This window comes from Sorex fumeus, unplaced genomic scaffold (assembly GCF_029834395.1).
Source record: "Sorex fumeus unplaced genomic scaffold, SorFum_2.1 ptg000002l, whole genome shotgun sequence".
Classification (NCBI taxonomy): Eukaryota; Metazoa; Chordata; class Mammalia; order Eulipotyphla; family Soricidae; genus Sorex; species Sorex fumeus.
The window spans coordinates 14,285,027-14,301,056 of record NW_026606059.1 but is presented as its reverse complement, the minus strand read 5'-3'; the positions used below and the strand labels follow the sequence as shown (position 1 = coordinate 14,301,056).

Below are 16,030 nucleotides of genomic sequence, written 5' to 3'. Positions count from 1 at the left end.
CTAGAAAAAAATTCTGAAAATTTATAGTTATGTTTTCTTTGCATTTAATTCTTCTTGTCAATAAGTTAAAATTTGTTTAACTGAATTAACAGTACATATGAAAGCTAATTTATAATTTTTTCTCAAAAAACCAGCAGCAATTCTTAATTCCCATTAGAGGTTAGACAGAGGGCATTAGTACTGAAGCAAAATTGTTTATAGAAGATGGAAATGAAGATGGAAAAAGAAACAGGTTGAAGCCATTGAAGTTAGTATGTAAAAACTCAAGAAATATCTAATTTTAAAATGCTAAGCATAATCAACTATCAGTTAAAATTAGATAATGTAGATTTGTAATCATCCAGGTGTGTGACCAATTCAGCAATATTCTAAGTAGAAAACGTAGGTGATTAAAGTGGAAAATGGAAATGATTCAAGTTTCTGCGCTGAGATAATGAACACAATGAAGACTTCAATGTCTGAGTTAGGAATTTAAATGTTTTTGAATTGAACTGTGGGTAGAGAAAGACATTTTAATTATTTGATTTTAAGTTTTCTTATTATTTGATAAAAATGTGAACATATTTAGAGGATTTTCCCTGATAACCTGATTTTTATTGAAATTAGAATTTTAATTTTAAGCAATCCTGGAGGTAACTCATTAACAATCTTCCCTAAACTACTTTCTTGCATATTTGCATAGCTTGTCACATATTTTCGAAAATCCTTTGATTCTATATAATGTGTGTAAGTTCAGCTATTCATTTTTAGCTGGATGTTTCTATCGCTTTTGGAAATGAGAAGAGAAACTTTGAATTTGGCAAGGTTGTTCGTTTAGTAGAAACCAGGGGAATATTGCTTACCTCTGTCTAACCTTAAAATATTCTTTCGTATAAAAGATGACAGGATTCCAATATTTACTGTCAAGATTTCATAATGGAATTTGCTTTCAGTTCCTCAATTTTACCTTTGGATATGTTGGCAATATGTGGAACAAAGCCAGTACTCTTGCTCAGCATAAAACAAAGCCAGCAACTCTTGGGCTGAGCATGTACTACAGGGTTTTTCATATTTGGTACCAGTCAAAGTGAAATTGAGCTAGATATATGGAATTATCTTAGTGTACTTTTAATGAAGAAATTTAAATTTTATACTTATTCTTTTGTATGTAAAGCTGTCTTTAGTTTCTAAAAATAAAAAAAGGCTAGGGCCAGAGATAAAGAATAGGAATTAAGGTGCTTCCTTTGCAGGTAACTATCCCTGGTTTGACATAAAGTTTGACATATCTCTGCCATTGCCTATGGTTCCCAGACAACCACAAGGGGAGTTCCCTGAGCACAGAGCCAGGAGTAAGTCCTGAGCATCACTAGGTATGGCCACTAAACAAAAACACATGCACAAAAAAAAAAATTGAAGAACCCTTAAGCAAATATCTAGAGTTCATATAGTACTCTGGTTGTTCTTAGTAACTAATGATATTTATAGGAATTTATCAATAAAGTAAGCCAATGTAAGATTTTTTGAGACTGCTAGAAGATATTTTTAAGACTACAAGAATTTAGGTGTTAGAAAGATAGTACAGCGGTGAAGACACATGCATAATAATTAGGATATTTGCAAAAAACTTTACTTGTACTTCCCAATTTTTATAGACTTTAGTTATTTTTTATTTTAATATACATGACTTCTACTATAGTACTGTATAGAGATCACTAAATCCATGCTTTGTTTCTGACTCTAGAGACGATGTCAAAGATAGGTTACTCTAGTATTATTTACTTTTGGAAATACTTTTGCCATAAAAGTAGTTCACTTGTTTGTGGTGTTAGGATATCTCAGAGGACTAGAGCACATGCTTTCTGTTCCGAGCTACAGGTTTAATCCCAAGTACCTAGTAATCCACTCAGCACTGTCAAGAGTAATTCCTGAGCACTGAGCCAGGAGTAGTAGACCAAGCACAACTGGCTGTGACCACAAAACAAGACACAACAAAAAAAGAAAATTTATTGCTACTTTTAGCTTTTGTTTGTATTGTAAGTGAATATTCTATTAAATGTGATTTAAATATTCAAGATTTGCCTCTGGTGTCCTGTCATCATATTTAAAAACATTCCTGAAAGAGCATCCCTACTATAACCTCAGATAGCCTATTTTTCTTTTTTTTCCTTTTAAAATATCAATAGGTGGATTTGGTTAATTTTTTTGTCAATTTTTTTGCACTTATAAACCACAACACCCAAAAGGACAGAGAGAACAAAAGGGAATGCCCTGCCACAAAGATGGGGTAGGGTGAAGGGGTGGGGTAGGGGTGGTGGGAGGGATGCTGGGACCATTGGTGGTGGAAAATGGGTACTGGTGGAGGGATGGATACTCGACCATTGTATGACTGAACACAAGCATGAATGTTTGTAAGTCTGTATAATATTCAGTGATACTGGCTCGTAATTTTCCATCTTGTAATGCCTTTACCAGGTGTTGAAATGTTGATATAATGCTAAATTAGTCTCATAAAACTAGCATCTAGATACATATGAAATCTATATTCTGGAAGTGACTGGGTATAATTATTGAGTTTGTTGGAATTCATCATGCAATTTTGGGCAATTTTGGTCAGAAGTAGCTTTGTGGCAAGATTCATACATAGTAGTTAGCTGTTTAATCTCATCTATTTTCAAACATATTCGCATCTAGTTACTCTTAAGATACTTTAATTTTATATCCAAATATGATATTTGTGCTGATGAGTCTCCTTTATTATTTCTAACATTATTTTTTCTAACATTATTTTTGTGTTCTGATCATTTTTTCCATGTTCATTAGATATAATTTTACCAAACTTATTAGACTTTATAAATAACTACATTTAAATTTTATTTGTTCTCTATTTAAAAATATACTTCCCCTTAATTATATAATTTTTCTCTACTTTTTGTACAATTTTCTGTTTGTTTTTGATAAGAAACCTTAGATATAATGATTCAATTAAATATACTCATTTAAAGAATGGGCTGAAGCGATAGCACAGCGTGTAGGGCATTTGCCTTGCAGGCGGTCAGCCCAGCCAAGCCAGGTTCGATTCCTCTGCCCCTCTCAGAGAGCTTAGCAAGCTACCGAGAGTATCTCGCCTGCACAGCAAAGCCTGGCAAGCTACCTATGGCGTATTCGATATGCCAAACACAGTAACAACAAGTCTCACAATAAAGATGTTACTGGACCCCCTTGAGCAAATCGATGAACAATGGGAGGACAGTACATTTAAAGAATTACTTTATTTTTGTTTTTTTTTGGGGGGGTTGGCCATCCACTAGTGTTCAGGGCTTACTCTTGGGTCTGTACTCAGGGATCATGCCTGACTGGGCTTGGGGGACCATATGCAGGGCAAGAGATCAAACCCAGGTCAGTCACATGCCAAGAAGTTACCCTGCCAACTGGCCCTCAAACACATTTTTCTCTAATTACTATCTTTGTGGATTGAATGCCCAAGGATATTGAAACTGGTTATAGTATGGATACCCTAGTCCTGTGGGCTGCAGTGATAGCACAGCATGTGGGGCATTTGCCTTACACGCAGCCAGCCTGGCTGAGCCAGGTTTGATTCCTCCGCCCCTCTCAGAGAGCCCGGCAAGCTACCGAGAGTACCTCACCCTCACGGCAAAGCCTGGTAAGCTACCCGTGATGTATTCAATATGCCAAACACAGAAACAAGAAGCGTCAAAATGGAGACGTTACTGGGCCCGCTCGAGCAAATCAATGAACAACAGGAGGACTGTGACTGACTGCAAACCTAGTCCTGTCAGTCTCACTGTCAGCTTCAAGCCTGGTTGATCTGCACAATTAGCAAATTGCCCCTTCCCTCCCCAACTTTGGCAGAGCCATGGTTTTCAGCATGAGACACAGTTAGGGTCTTCACAGGAAAGTAAGAATCCTAATCTTTACCGGAGTTTAGTTTCTTGATCTTTACTTCCAGAAAACAAGTTTTACAGAAGACCAATAGTGACATGACACGGTTTTATTTAGGGAAATATAAGAGGGAAGAGAGACGAGTGAGTAAAAGTAGAGTCTTATAAAATCTGGAAACAATGCAAATCAAGATAGGATGTGTGGGCAATGCCAGGATAGAGAGCTATCGGAAAAAAGATGAGAAATTCCCTACACTGACCTGGAATGTAGTTGGCCCCAGAATGCAGCATGCTGGTCATTGCCCTGGGTTTTGGATAGACAGTCGCCCCCACCCCCCTCAGAGGCCTTGACTCTGTCCAGGTAAGAGCTGAATGGTAGGACTTTGCAAAGAAGAAAAGATTCTGAGCTCCAGTGGGTTGTGTGCATTCTACATCTGGGGCCTATTTTCCCTGAGGAATCAATTTCCTGAAGAAGTACTAGTGCTTGGGCTGGGTTTGAGTTAAAATGTCTGAGTTGATGCCTCTTTTGCAGGCCACAGCACCCAAAACGAGAGAGAGAACAAAAGGGAGTGCCATGCCACAGAGGCAGAGTGGGATGGGGGGGATAAAGGGGGTGGGAGGGGTACTGGGATCAGTGGTGGTGGAAAATGGGCACTGGTGGAGGGATGGGTACTTGATCATTGTACAACGGAAACCCAAGCACAAAAATTTGTAAGTCTACAACTGTACCTCATGGTGTTTCACTAATAAAAAAAAGTTAAAAAAAATAATGTCTGAGTTGCAACTTCAGGCTGGTCTTAAATCTGGGCTGGGGTCTTTTTAAAAATTATATATATGTACATATATTATTGAAGCACTGAGATAGAAATATTATTCAATGATATACTATTTAGTTCATGATTACCTTTCAGTCATACATCTGTCGCTCCAACACCCATCTCTCTACCACTGCACATTTCACAGTAACAGTGTCCCCAATTTCCCTCCCATCACCCTTCACCCCACCCCCAACTCGTCTCTATGGCAGGCACTTCTCTGTCTGTCTGTCTCTGTCCTTTTGGGCATTATGGTTCGCAGTACAGATCCTGAATGGTTGTCTTGTATATCCCTTTATCTACTTTTAACTCGGAGTTATTTCCCAGCATGATCATCTCCAACTATTATTGTCATACTGGTCCCTTCTCTATCTTACTTCCTCTCCACCCCACACACACTTGTGGTAGATTCCTACCACTGACCAGTTCTCCCAGCTCTTGTTTTCCCTGGCCATGGATATCTGTCTTCTACTATATATACTTATGTATACCACAAATGAACGCAGTCATTCTATATCTGTACCTTTCCTTCTGATTCATTTCACTTAGCATGATACTCTCCATGTCCATCCATTTATAAGCAAATTTCATCACTTCATTTTTCCTAACCTATGTATAGACGTGCCATAGTTTCTTTATCCAGTCGTCTGTTCTTGAGCACTCAGGTTGTTTCCAGGTTCTGGCTATTGTGAATGGTGTGTGCCAGTCTCTGAGGTGTGAGATGATATCTAATTGTTGCTTTGATTTGCATCTCTCTGATGATTAATTAGGAAGAGCATTTTTTCATGTACCTTTTAACATTTGAATTTCTTCTTTGAGGAAGTTTCTGTTCATTTCTTCTCCCGATTCATTGGGAGGGTAGGGTAGATTGTTTTTTTCTTGTAAAGTTCTACCAGGGCCTTGAATATCTTTGATGTTAACCCACGATTAAAAGGGTATTGTGTGTATAACTGTTCCTATTTCATAGGCTGTCTTTGTTCCTTGGTCACTGTTTCTTCTGAAGGCTCACAAGTTTCTCAGTTTAATGTATTCCGATTTGCTTACCTTTGCTTCCACTTGCTTGTTAAGTGGTATTTCATCTTTGTAGATACATTTAGCTTCAATATTGTGGGGGGTTTTGCCTACATTTTCTTCCATGTACCTTATGGAATCAGATCTGATGAGGTCTTTAATCCATTATGACTGAATTTTGTGTAGGCATTAGCTAGAGGCCTGAGTCCAGTTTTTTGCATGTTGCTATCCAGTTTTGCCAGCACCACTTGGTAAAGGGGCTTTTCTTGCTCCACTTCATATTTCTTGCTCCCTTATCAAAGATAAAATGATCATTTATTTGAGGGTATGTGTCAGAATATTCAACCCTATTTCAATCCTATTAGTAGTTGTTTTAAGTATTTTTCCGGTCCCTCTTGGGTATGTATATATACGTTTAGGAGTGTAATTTCTTTTAATGTATGTGTCCTTTGATTATTAAAATTGGCCTACACTGTCCCTTCTAATCTTTTTCAGCCTGAAATCTACATTGTCAGATATTAGTAAGGCCACCCACGCTTTTTTGATGGAGTTGTTTGTTTGAAGAATTATTTTCCAGCCTTTGTCTTTGAGTCTGTGTTTGCTCTGACTGTTCAAATATGTTTCTTTTAGGCAGCAGAATATTGGATTCAGTTTTTAAAATCCACTTTGCCACTCAGTCTCTCTTAATTGGAGCATTTAGACCCTTGACGCTGAGAGATTATTGTCATGGGGGTTTTGTGCCATCTTTCTGTAGAAGTTTGTTGTTTATGAGATTTGTCTCGTCTTACAGGAGCCCTTTTAGTCATTTTCAGATTGGGTTTGAGTCTGTGAAGTTCCTAAACTGTTATTTATCCATGAAGTAGTGTATCGTTCCCTCAGAACTTAATGAGAGTCTAGCTGGATAAAATATTCTTGGTGAGGTGTTTGATTCGTTGACTTTTTTCTCTCTATTCCACCACTTACTCATGCCAGGATGGTTTCATCTGATAAGTCTGCTGTAGATCTAAGGGCTGCTCCTTTGTATGTGATTACCTTCTTTGATATTGCTGCTTGCAGTGTTGTTTCTCTGTATATAGTATTCATCATTTTGATTACTATATGTCTCAGAGTCTTTTTATTAGGGTATCTTTTAGCTGGTATCCTGTGGGCTTCTTGGAGCTTGATGCCTGTATTCTCCACCTCTTGAAAATTTCTAGCAATGATATCTTTAACTGCTACTACCTACTGGATTACCTTCCTATTCCTCTGGGACTTCAATGATCGTTATATTGTTCCTCTTGAATTCATCTCAAAATAGCTGAAGGACAGGTCTCTTAATCGTTTCAGAGGTATTTTTCCGTCTTCTGTTGTTGCCTGTATGCTTTCTGAAATGCATCTTCAAGCTAACTGTTTCTGTCTTCAGCTGTTGTCATTCTGCTGTTGTGGGCACCCACTGAGTTTATTTCATCTATTGATTTTTTTATTATTGACACTTCTGTTTGTAGTTTTCTTATTTCAACTCCCATTTCCTCCTGTATTTTACTAGATATCAACTCCGCTGTTTCTCATGAAACATCCTCACCATTTCATCTCTGAATTCTTTATCAGAAAGATTATGTATTTGGGTATTCCTGCTTCAGGCTACAGGACATTTTTCTTCATCCACTCCTCGTGGTGGGGATCTGTGCTGTTTCCCTGTGATGCTATTGCAGTCTGCAGGTGGATCCTTCCAGTTCACTGTCAGTGTCCCCCTGCTAAAGAGGACTCTGGGTGAGCTCAGTAGATGCTGGTCTCCTCTTTCCCCTTCAAGGATATTACTTTCCCTCATTGGTGCGCCTGTGTGACTTGTGTGGGGCCTCTAGAGCTGATTCAAGGAGATGTGTTCTTTTAGATTAGGTTTGTACAGATTTTTGTGTTCACCATTATTTTGATGACTTTGGGGGTTATATTATTTTGATTTGAATAGGCTGGTGGATTATTGGTCTAATGTGGTTGGGATAGCCAAGAGCCTTCATGAGAGTTTGGTATAGGAGTCTGCAATATGGATCCGATGCACTCTGAAAGGGGAAATTAACTGGTGGCCACATGAGTGGCTGCTGACCCAAAGGCCATGCTCCCTGCTGCTGCCAGTGTACCTTGGGGGGGGGGGGGGCATGTGTTGGCACAGATACTGGGTTACATTTCAAGTCCCACTTCCGGTGTACTTCTAAAAATATGCAGGTGTTCCCTCTCGCTGAGGCCTAGGCAATCATTTGTGTACCTGTGGCCGGGTAGAGGGGCCTTCCTGTTCCCTTATCACTGCCTGGCATGCCAATGGGGCTGGGTCCTTATATCCCTGAGCCTAAGTTTGGGCAGGGAGGATTTTATGGTTTTCCATAATTCTTTGCTGGCAGTCTTCCCTTACCTGACTGTCTTTCTGTTTACTTTTATCTGTAGCTTTATTAATCGAAATAATCCTTTAGGTGATGAACTGAGAAAGGAAAGTTCAGAAAAGCAGTTACTTATTGAGGGAAAAAACTACACTTTCTGTGTAGTCACAATAACCATCTGGTCAGGGGAAAAAAACAGTGAAAAGAAGTAAACACATCACATACAGAAATATTATTATGTATACATATATATAGAGAGAGAGAGCATAATATTACAAATGTAAAGCCTCTTAGAACAGTCTTATCAGGGAAATGAAGGGCTTGAACAACAGTTTTTCGAGATCTGAGAATATCAAAGGCTTCAGTGATTTGATTCACAATAACTAAAAATTTAATCTGTATCTTTAGTAAAAGTGCGATTGTGGAAAATAGAAACCCGGAGTAGTCAGAGATACAAACAAAGCTTCTAGAAAAGATACGAAGCGTGTTTATGGTTTCTGAATGTGACCCTCCTGCCTTGTTTGTTTGCACAAATCCTTGACATATCAAAACATGATTTTTTATTTTGATAGCTGAAATGTTTAGATAATATATCGGTCCTCCTGTTGTTGATCGATTTGCTCAAGCGGGCCCAGTGACATCTCCATCATGAGACTTGTTGTTACTGTGTTTGACATATTGAATATGTCATGGGGAACTTGCCAGGCTTTGCCGGGTGTACGAGATACTCTCGGTAGCTTTCCGGGCTCTCCAAGAGGGGTGGAGAAATCAAACCCGGCTCAACTGGGCCAGTTGCGAGCAAGGCAAACGCCCTACCACTCCCAAGATTGCTATTGCTCCTGAGATTTTTGTTATATACACACAATGCTGAGAGGTATTTATACCATTTCCTGGAGAGTGTAATATACAGCTTTATCAATGTACTAATCACCTCTAGTTCAGAGCTATACTTATCTCCGGTTCCTAACTTTTGAGGGATTTGTTTTGGGGATACACCAGAGCATAAGGGCTATTCCCAGCTCAGTGCTGCGCCTTCAGCAATTCTGCAGGACCACATAGTGCCAAGGATCAGCCTTTGACCTCCTGAATGCAAAGCATGCACTGAGCTCCTTAGACTGTATCTCTCGCCTTCCACGACAAATCTTAATTCAATTTGCATTTGAGATTCAAGAAATGAGGAAGGCAGCTAATTGCTTTATACGTGAATTCTCTTCCCTGAGTTTAACTGTACTAATAGAAGAATAAGTAGGGGTAGGATCTATTGGATAAGTCCCCCAAACCAATGTAGATAAATTAGTGAATTAAACCATAATAAAAATCCACACCATTTAAAACGTTACTGTATCATTGAAATATCAGATTATCTTACTATATTTCTACTTTTGATAACAAAGTTCATGCAAACAATTTTCATATAATATGCTATAGCATAAACTATCTGTTTCTTTGTTCAGTAAACCCAAAGAAAGAAAAACTCAGCCCCCGGAATCAGAAGAAACCCACAATATAGCAGTCTATCTTAAAAAGGTGCATGGCAATCGCAATTTATACCGACAAGAGGCTTTTGAAGAAAGCATCAGAAAACTACTGACAATCTTAAAGAAATCGTGAGTATTTTAAAATACAGTATATTATGTAATTGAGCCTTATTATTTTTTTTTCAGTTTGTAGAATGCAACAATCAGTGGTGTTGGCAGGGGAAGAGACACAGGTCCAGGATACAAATACTGGGCCTCATATACACCAAGGGATGTACTTTACCACATGTTCACATCTCTGCCCTCTGCCACTCCTTAAAAACAATCTTTTAAATACCTTTTTAACATATTGTTTGCTGTTGAGTTTACCTTAGTTATAATTTAACACCAGTGGTTTATTTCTAAGCTGGAAACACTGGAAACTTTGTCTCTAGATGTATATATTCACCCATTTAATTTTGTGGCTCATGAATATATTGACATCAATTTAATTTTTTTTCTTTTTGGATCATACCCAGAAATGCACAGGAGTCACTCCTGGTTCATGCACTCAGGAATTACTCCTGGCTGTGCTCGGGGGACCATATGGGTTGCTGGGAATCGAATAAAGGTCGGCTGCATGCACGGCAAACGCCCTACCCTCTGTGCTATTGCTCCAGCCCCTACATCAATTTTAAGTTGCAAGCAAAGTAGGCATTATTTATGAATTGTTCCATCTAAATTATGTATAAGATTTTATTAATTGTCAGTTTGTCACAACTTAAACTGTCTTCCCCATCACAGAACCATGAAATAAATGTACACCCCCACAAAGGTGTATAAATGAAATGTTGTCCCCAAAGACAAGATTATATATTTTTTCCTAATGGCTATGATTCCATTGTGGATATATTCTAAATCATAATGCACTCATCATTTTGGTTGGTGTTTGAGTTATGATTTTCTGTTGTTGTGTTGTCTCTGGCTTCTTCTGCTATCAGAGCAAAAGTAATCTGATAAAAAAAATGTGTTTTGAAGAACTTCCTTCCCTTCCATTGTTTGAGTAGAGCTGAAGGACAGATCAATCTTCTCTTTCATTTTTTTTGTTGCTGGTTATGTTAGTGAAGTGATCAGGGTTGCATACATTTTGTTATGGAACTCAATTATACATTGTCCATCAGTAACAGTAACTACTCACATAATAACTCCTAGATGCACCCTTTGTAGTAATTTTAATAAAAAAATAAAGGAAACAGCATTATATGGTTGCAGTGTGTTTACACACTTGTGAGACTTCAAGAGGCTGTACACTTGAGTTTCAGTGCTTGCATCTACTTGGTTACGGTGTGCTACATACTGTGTACTTTACAGTATGTAAATGAGACCCATTGTATTTACTTGTCTTGGCATATCGAATACACCATAAACAGCTTGCCAGGCTCTGCTGTGCAGGCGGGATACTCTTGGTAGCTTGCCAGGCTCTCCAAGAGGGATAGAGGTTTTTAGGGCGGCCTCTAATCACCCTTGCAGGTGTTCCCATGGTTCAAACCATATTTGAACCCTATCAAATATGGTGTGGCAATCTTGGAAGATGGGTATTAAGTATCTTATGATGTGTCCAGAATGTGTCCACGAGCGTGGTGGTGGCTGCATAGTGGAAGTAGTGGAGGTAGTGGAGGTCTGCTGATGAGGTATTTTTCTGATACTGTAGGATGGATCCTCCGTGTGTAATCCCTGGGTCGCTGGCTCTTCGTGGAAGCAGACAGGGCTGGGTAGGATGGGGCTCCTTGTTTTAATTCCTTGATCACCTGAGATTGGTGGGAGCAGGCAGAGGATCTCTGTTCCCATATCCATTGAGTGAACCTGGAGTCCAAGGTTTCAGAGTTCTGCTTACCTGGTTCTGTGGGGCTTCACTCATGAGTGAGTCTTGGCCTGAGCGTCCGGAAAGCTGGGTAGTGGAGGTAGGGGAGGTATTGACAAGGACAAATCATCTAATGCTCATATTTTCTGTATTTGGTTGCATTTCTTATAATGCCACCAGAATTACTTGGGTAAAAGTAGGTTTTCTCTATAAATGACTAATATTTAAAAACAAACACAAAAAGGGTGCATGTATATTTGTAGGGATTGTGGAAAGGGTAGGAACAGAGACAAATCTACAAATGAGGTGTGAAAAGCAATTTAAGATCCTTTGAAAAAACTTGGCCTAGTTGGGTTCCCCCCCCCGTTTTAATTTCTCCAATTAAAGATGTTTCCTTTGAGCGAATGAGGCGTATGAAAATCATTTTGTTTCAGTGAAGCAGTGATGCAGAGTATCTTCCAAGGAATGACTCAAAGGGTTTGCTCTTCAGAAGGACTCATCAGGAGTTTGGCGGTTTAGATTGGGACTGTTTAAACTCCAAAGCTGATATGAACTTTAACCCCTTTTCTTCTGGAAGAAAATGCCACGAGGAATTGCAGTCTCAATCGATTTTCAATGTCCATATGCTGATGAGTGAAAAACATTTTGTGAGGTTAGAAGTTCTCTTACAAATAGTTTTGATAAAAACAGATAAATTTGAGGTGGGTGGAATTCCTCTCTCCCCGAGAGAAGGAAATCAATCGAAGCTAAAAGAAACACAGGTTAATAGAAAATGTTGTGAATAGAAGAAGTAATTTAGATTTCTAAAATAGAAACAGTGATTATTAGTGCTCTAAGAGTGGGAACCAGGTTTCAGAAAAGAGCTAAGAGGTAGTGTGTTTTTCCTGGAGGCAGGAGGCCCTGAGTTTGATTTCTGTCACTGCTCCAATTGCTCAATTGTCAGGAGCATGACCTTTGTGTGATGTCCAGGCAACAACTAAAGTATGCAATATTTGGTTCATGGTGGTCAAATATGTGCAAGCACCACAAGTTGTGCAACCCCCCAGCCATTGAAACAACAGTAACAACAACAAATCGGAGAGCCCGGCAAGCTACCGAGAGTATTCGATATGCCAGACACAAACAACAAATGAGAAAAATGGGAAATTTTTTAAAAAATAAGCAACAGGAACTATGGCACTTTTTAAAAATATGGCACTTTTTTTTAAAAATACGGCACTTTTTAAAAAATATGGCACTTTTAAAAAAATATGGCACTTTTTAAAAAATCTTAGGGCTGGGACGAAGGAGACATTACTGGGGCCTGCTCGAGGCAATTGACGAACAACAGGATGGTCATGATCGTGATCATGAACGGGAACTAAAGTTATTTTTAAAAAGTGCACATTTAAAGCAAGGGACAGAAATTGACAGAAAAGTTGACTCATACATTTGAAGTATGAAGATATGAATGAAAATTCTGGCATATATGTGCATGCACCACACACACACACATACACACACACACGAAGATTGGTATTGAATCTGTGTCTACGTATGGGAATGAGAATATAAGTTACAATTAGGATAAACTTGAACAAATTTCTACCTCTTTGCTATTTCATTACCTATAAAATGGGCATTAATTCTAATTTCTTGGGATTATTGATGTTGTAAAATCTAATGGAATTAGAAATGAAATATTACCAGGGATACTACTTGGCTCACGAAGGTCTTTTACATTGTTTACCAAGTTACCTTTTTCCAAAAAAATAGCATACATCTTGATAGAATGTTTTTAATTAAAAAAACTGTAATTTCACTATAGTTCAAATGTGTTTGTTTGTATCTTAGAATATCAATATGTCTATTGTATTCCTCTAGGAAAAATGGGAATTTCTCTTATGGCATAGTAACAAAAAATATTGATTAACTATTTATCATTATTTGCATTATTTAAGTTTTATATTGCAGTTTAACAATTATGTGGCCACAAATTAGTTATTATTTATAAAACTATACTTTTATTAAAATTATTCTTATCTTTATATTTTTGGTTTATGCGTCACAGTCAATTATATTCAGGAATTACTCCTGGATCTGTGCTCAGCGGTCACTCCTGGCAGTGCTCGTGGGACCATATGTGGTATTGGGGATCAATCCCAGATAGATCATATGAAAGACAAGTGCACTGAATTCTGTACTCTCTCTCTGACTCCAGAAAATTATGCCTTTATATATGTAATACTACTTGGAAATAAACAAATGCATTTTATTATTATATTTCTTAAAATTTTTCACTGTTATGTTTTATTCCATCTGGATTTCTGTGACAAAATACCACATTTGGTCTTTAGGCTTCCTAAAGTGTTCACTGTGAATCTTCCATCAGTAATAATTATTTATTTTTCATCTGCTATCCTCAGTATGATTATGCATACAAAATTGAGTTAATATAGTTATCAGTAAAATAGTCTGTCAGAGAGAGCATGACTTGGGAGAGAAGCAAAATCTTACACAATTCAGGTCCTTGACAACAAAATATCACAAACTGGGTAGTGTACCTACAATATGCATTTGTTTTCCATGGTTTTGTGGACTCAGAAATCCAATGTGAGGTACAGGCAGATTTGGTGGATTTTTTGGGGGAGGGGTCACACCTGGTGATGCATAGGGGTTATTCTTGTCTCTGTGCTCAGGAATTACCCCAGGTGGTGCTCAGGGGGAACATATGGGATACTGGGAATCGAACCCAGGTTGGCCACGTGCAAGGCAAACACCCTACCCACTGTATTATTGGTCAAGCCCACAGATTTGGTTTCTACGAAGGCACAATTTCTAATTTATGGATATTGATAGTTTTACAGTGTTTTTACCTGGTGGAAAGGAAGAAATAGTATTCTATGGCCTTTGGGGAGGACTTATTTAAACCTAACTTACACCCAAAGTTAATATTTTTCTTTTCCCATTATTTTACTAAGTCTTTGCTATAAATTTTGTTTTTACTGCATTTGATTTATTCGTGTAATAGAAACCACACATCTTGTTCTGAGATAAGAATGGAATAATTCTAATACGCGTCTTCATATGGTGTATTGCTGATCTAATGACGAAGCTGAATAATCCATCTTCGAAACATATTTCTTGAAGCAATTTCTAAAATTATAAAAAAATGCAAATTTTTATTAACAATCTTAATGCCCACCTTGCAAAGATTATTACTTGCTTTCTGAGTGTTATTTATTTTTACAGACCATTAAAGTCATCTTGAAAGCTAGTTCTAGCTTATCAAGCTTAGTTTCAATATATTCAGTTATAAATTATATATAGCAGTATACTTTTGTACTTTAGAAAGTCATACCTCTAGGTACAAAGAACTGTTTTGGGTAGACATAGACAATAAAATTAAGTCCAGACCTAAGTCATACCATGAGTAGAAAATATTGCAGGAATTTGAATGTCCTATGAGATATAAATTCACATAATCACAGTATAATTGATATATCCTAGTCAAAATGTAGAGTGGGGTAGAGTTTGAAATACCAAGATATAATTCTTTTTTTGTTTTTCTCTCTTTTATTTTATTTTTAATACTATATCTATTGCATTGTTCTTGCAAAACAATGAATTCGTTCTCCTTACTCTTTAATATAAACATCAATCAGCCATAGTTTGACTAAAGAGAATATTGTTAGTACTCTGTTTTGTGTTTTTAACATATGTCTGTGATCCTTAGTTGATTTTGCCTGTACCCTTTCTCTCAGAGTTTCTGTGAAATTTAGTTTCAAAATGTGATGTTCTATTACTTGCTATACATCAAGTTATTCCATCCATCATCTTGTGGACCAATGTTTTCTCCTTTGCACTATTCTTCTGCAGCATTCTATATTCTTTTCAACTGCTATTAGTCAAAAAGTTACGGGCAAAATTTTAAGTATTCATTATACCTTGGTTAATTGATAATTATTGCCATGTTACAGCTAAATGTTTCTCAAACTTACATGGTGTTTGCTATTTGTGTTAAAATTAAATAATTTTATAGTTAATTCAAATATTTAGAATTTAGCTTCTTTATCTGAAAGCCACAAAAACTGGCTGTTAGTCAGAGAAATAAGTAAACTTATGACTATGATGATGCAATAAAATGGAAATAATAAGTAAAGATAATCAGTGTACTTGATATATTTAGCCATATTTATTCTTGAGAAGAGTAAACCAGGGGGGTGGTACTGAGTCGTCCTTCGCGCCCTACCGAGGTCACAAGTTGCCCCCCACAAGTGGCTCTCCAGCATAGCCATAGCTCCAGAGGCAAAAGGACTTAATCCAGAGCCCGACAGCTTGTGGCAGAAAAGTGAATGGACCATGTCTTAAACTATGGTGCCATGTCTCCCCGGGAGAGAAAGGGTGTTGCTCCCTTCCGCCTCCCCCCCCCCCCCCCCCAGCAGCAAGGCCACAGCCTCAGAGCTTTTTGGAAAGCCAAATATGAGCTGGCAGTGATGGGGCAACTATAACCTCATGGGAAGGGGGATGGTACCGGCTCGTCCTTCACGTCCTACCAAGGTCACGAGTTGCCTCCCACAAGCGGCTCTCTGGCATGTCCATAACATCAGACAGAAACCTATCTCGTAATTATCTGACTCTTGGCAGAAATCCCTCTAGCCTTACCTAGTAAAATATCAAA

At 38.0% G+C, this 16,030-nt stretch overlaps 1 protein-coding gene across 1 annotated transcript in view; it reads left to right on the top strand.

Annotated features, from left to right (window-relative positions):
- The window catches only part of CNBD1 (cyclic nucleotide binding domain containing 1), a 400,318-nt gene that overhangs the window by 40,909 nt on the left and 343,379 nt on the right, over positions 1–16,030 (top strand). Inside the window, exon 4 of the mRNA XM_056112619.1 lies at positions 9,507–9,659. Coding sequence (XP_055968594.1) covers positions 9,507–9,659 — 153 coding nt within the window. The remainder of the gene's footprint in view (positions 1–9,506; positions 9,660–16,030) is intronic.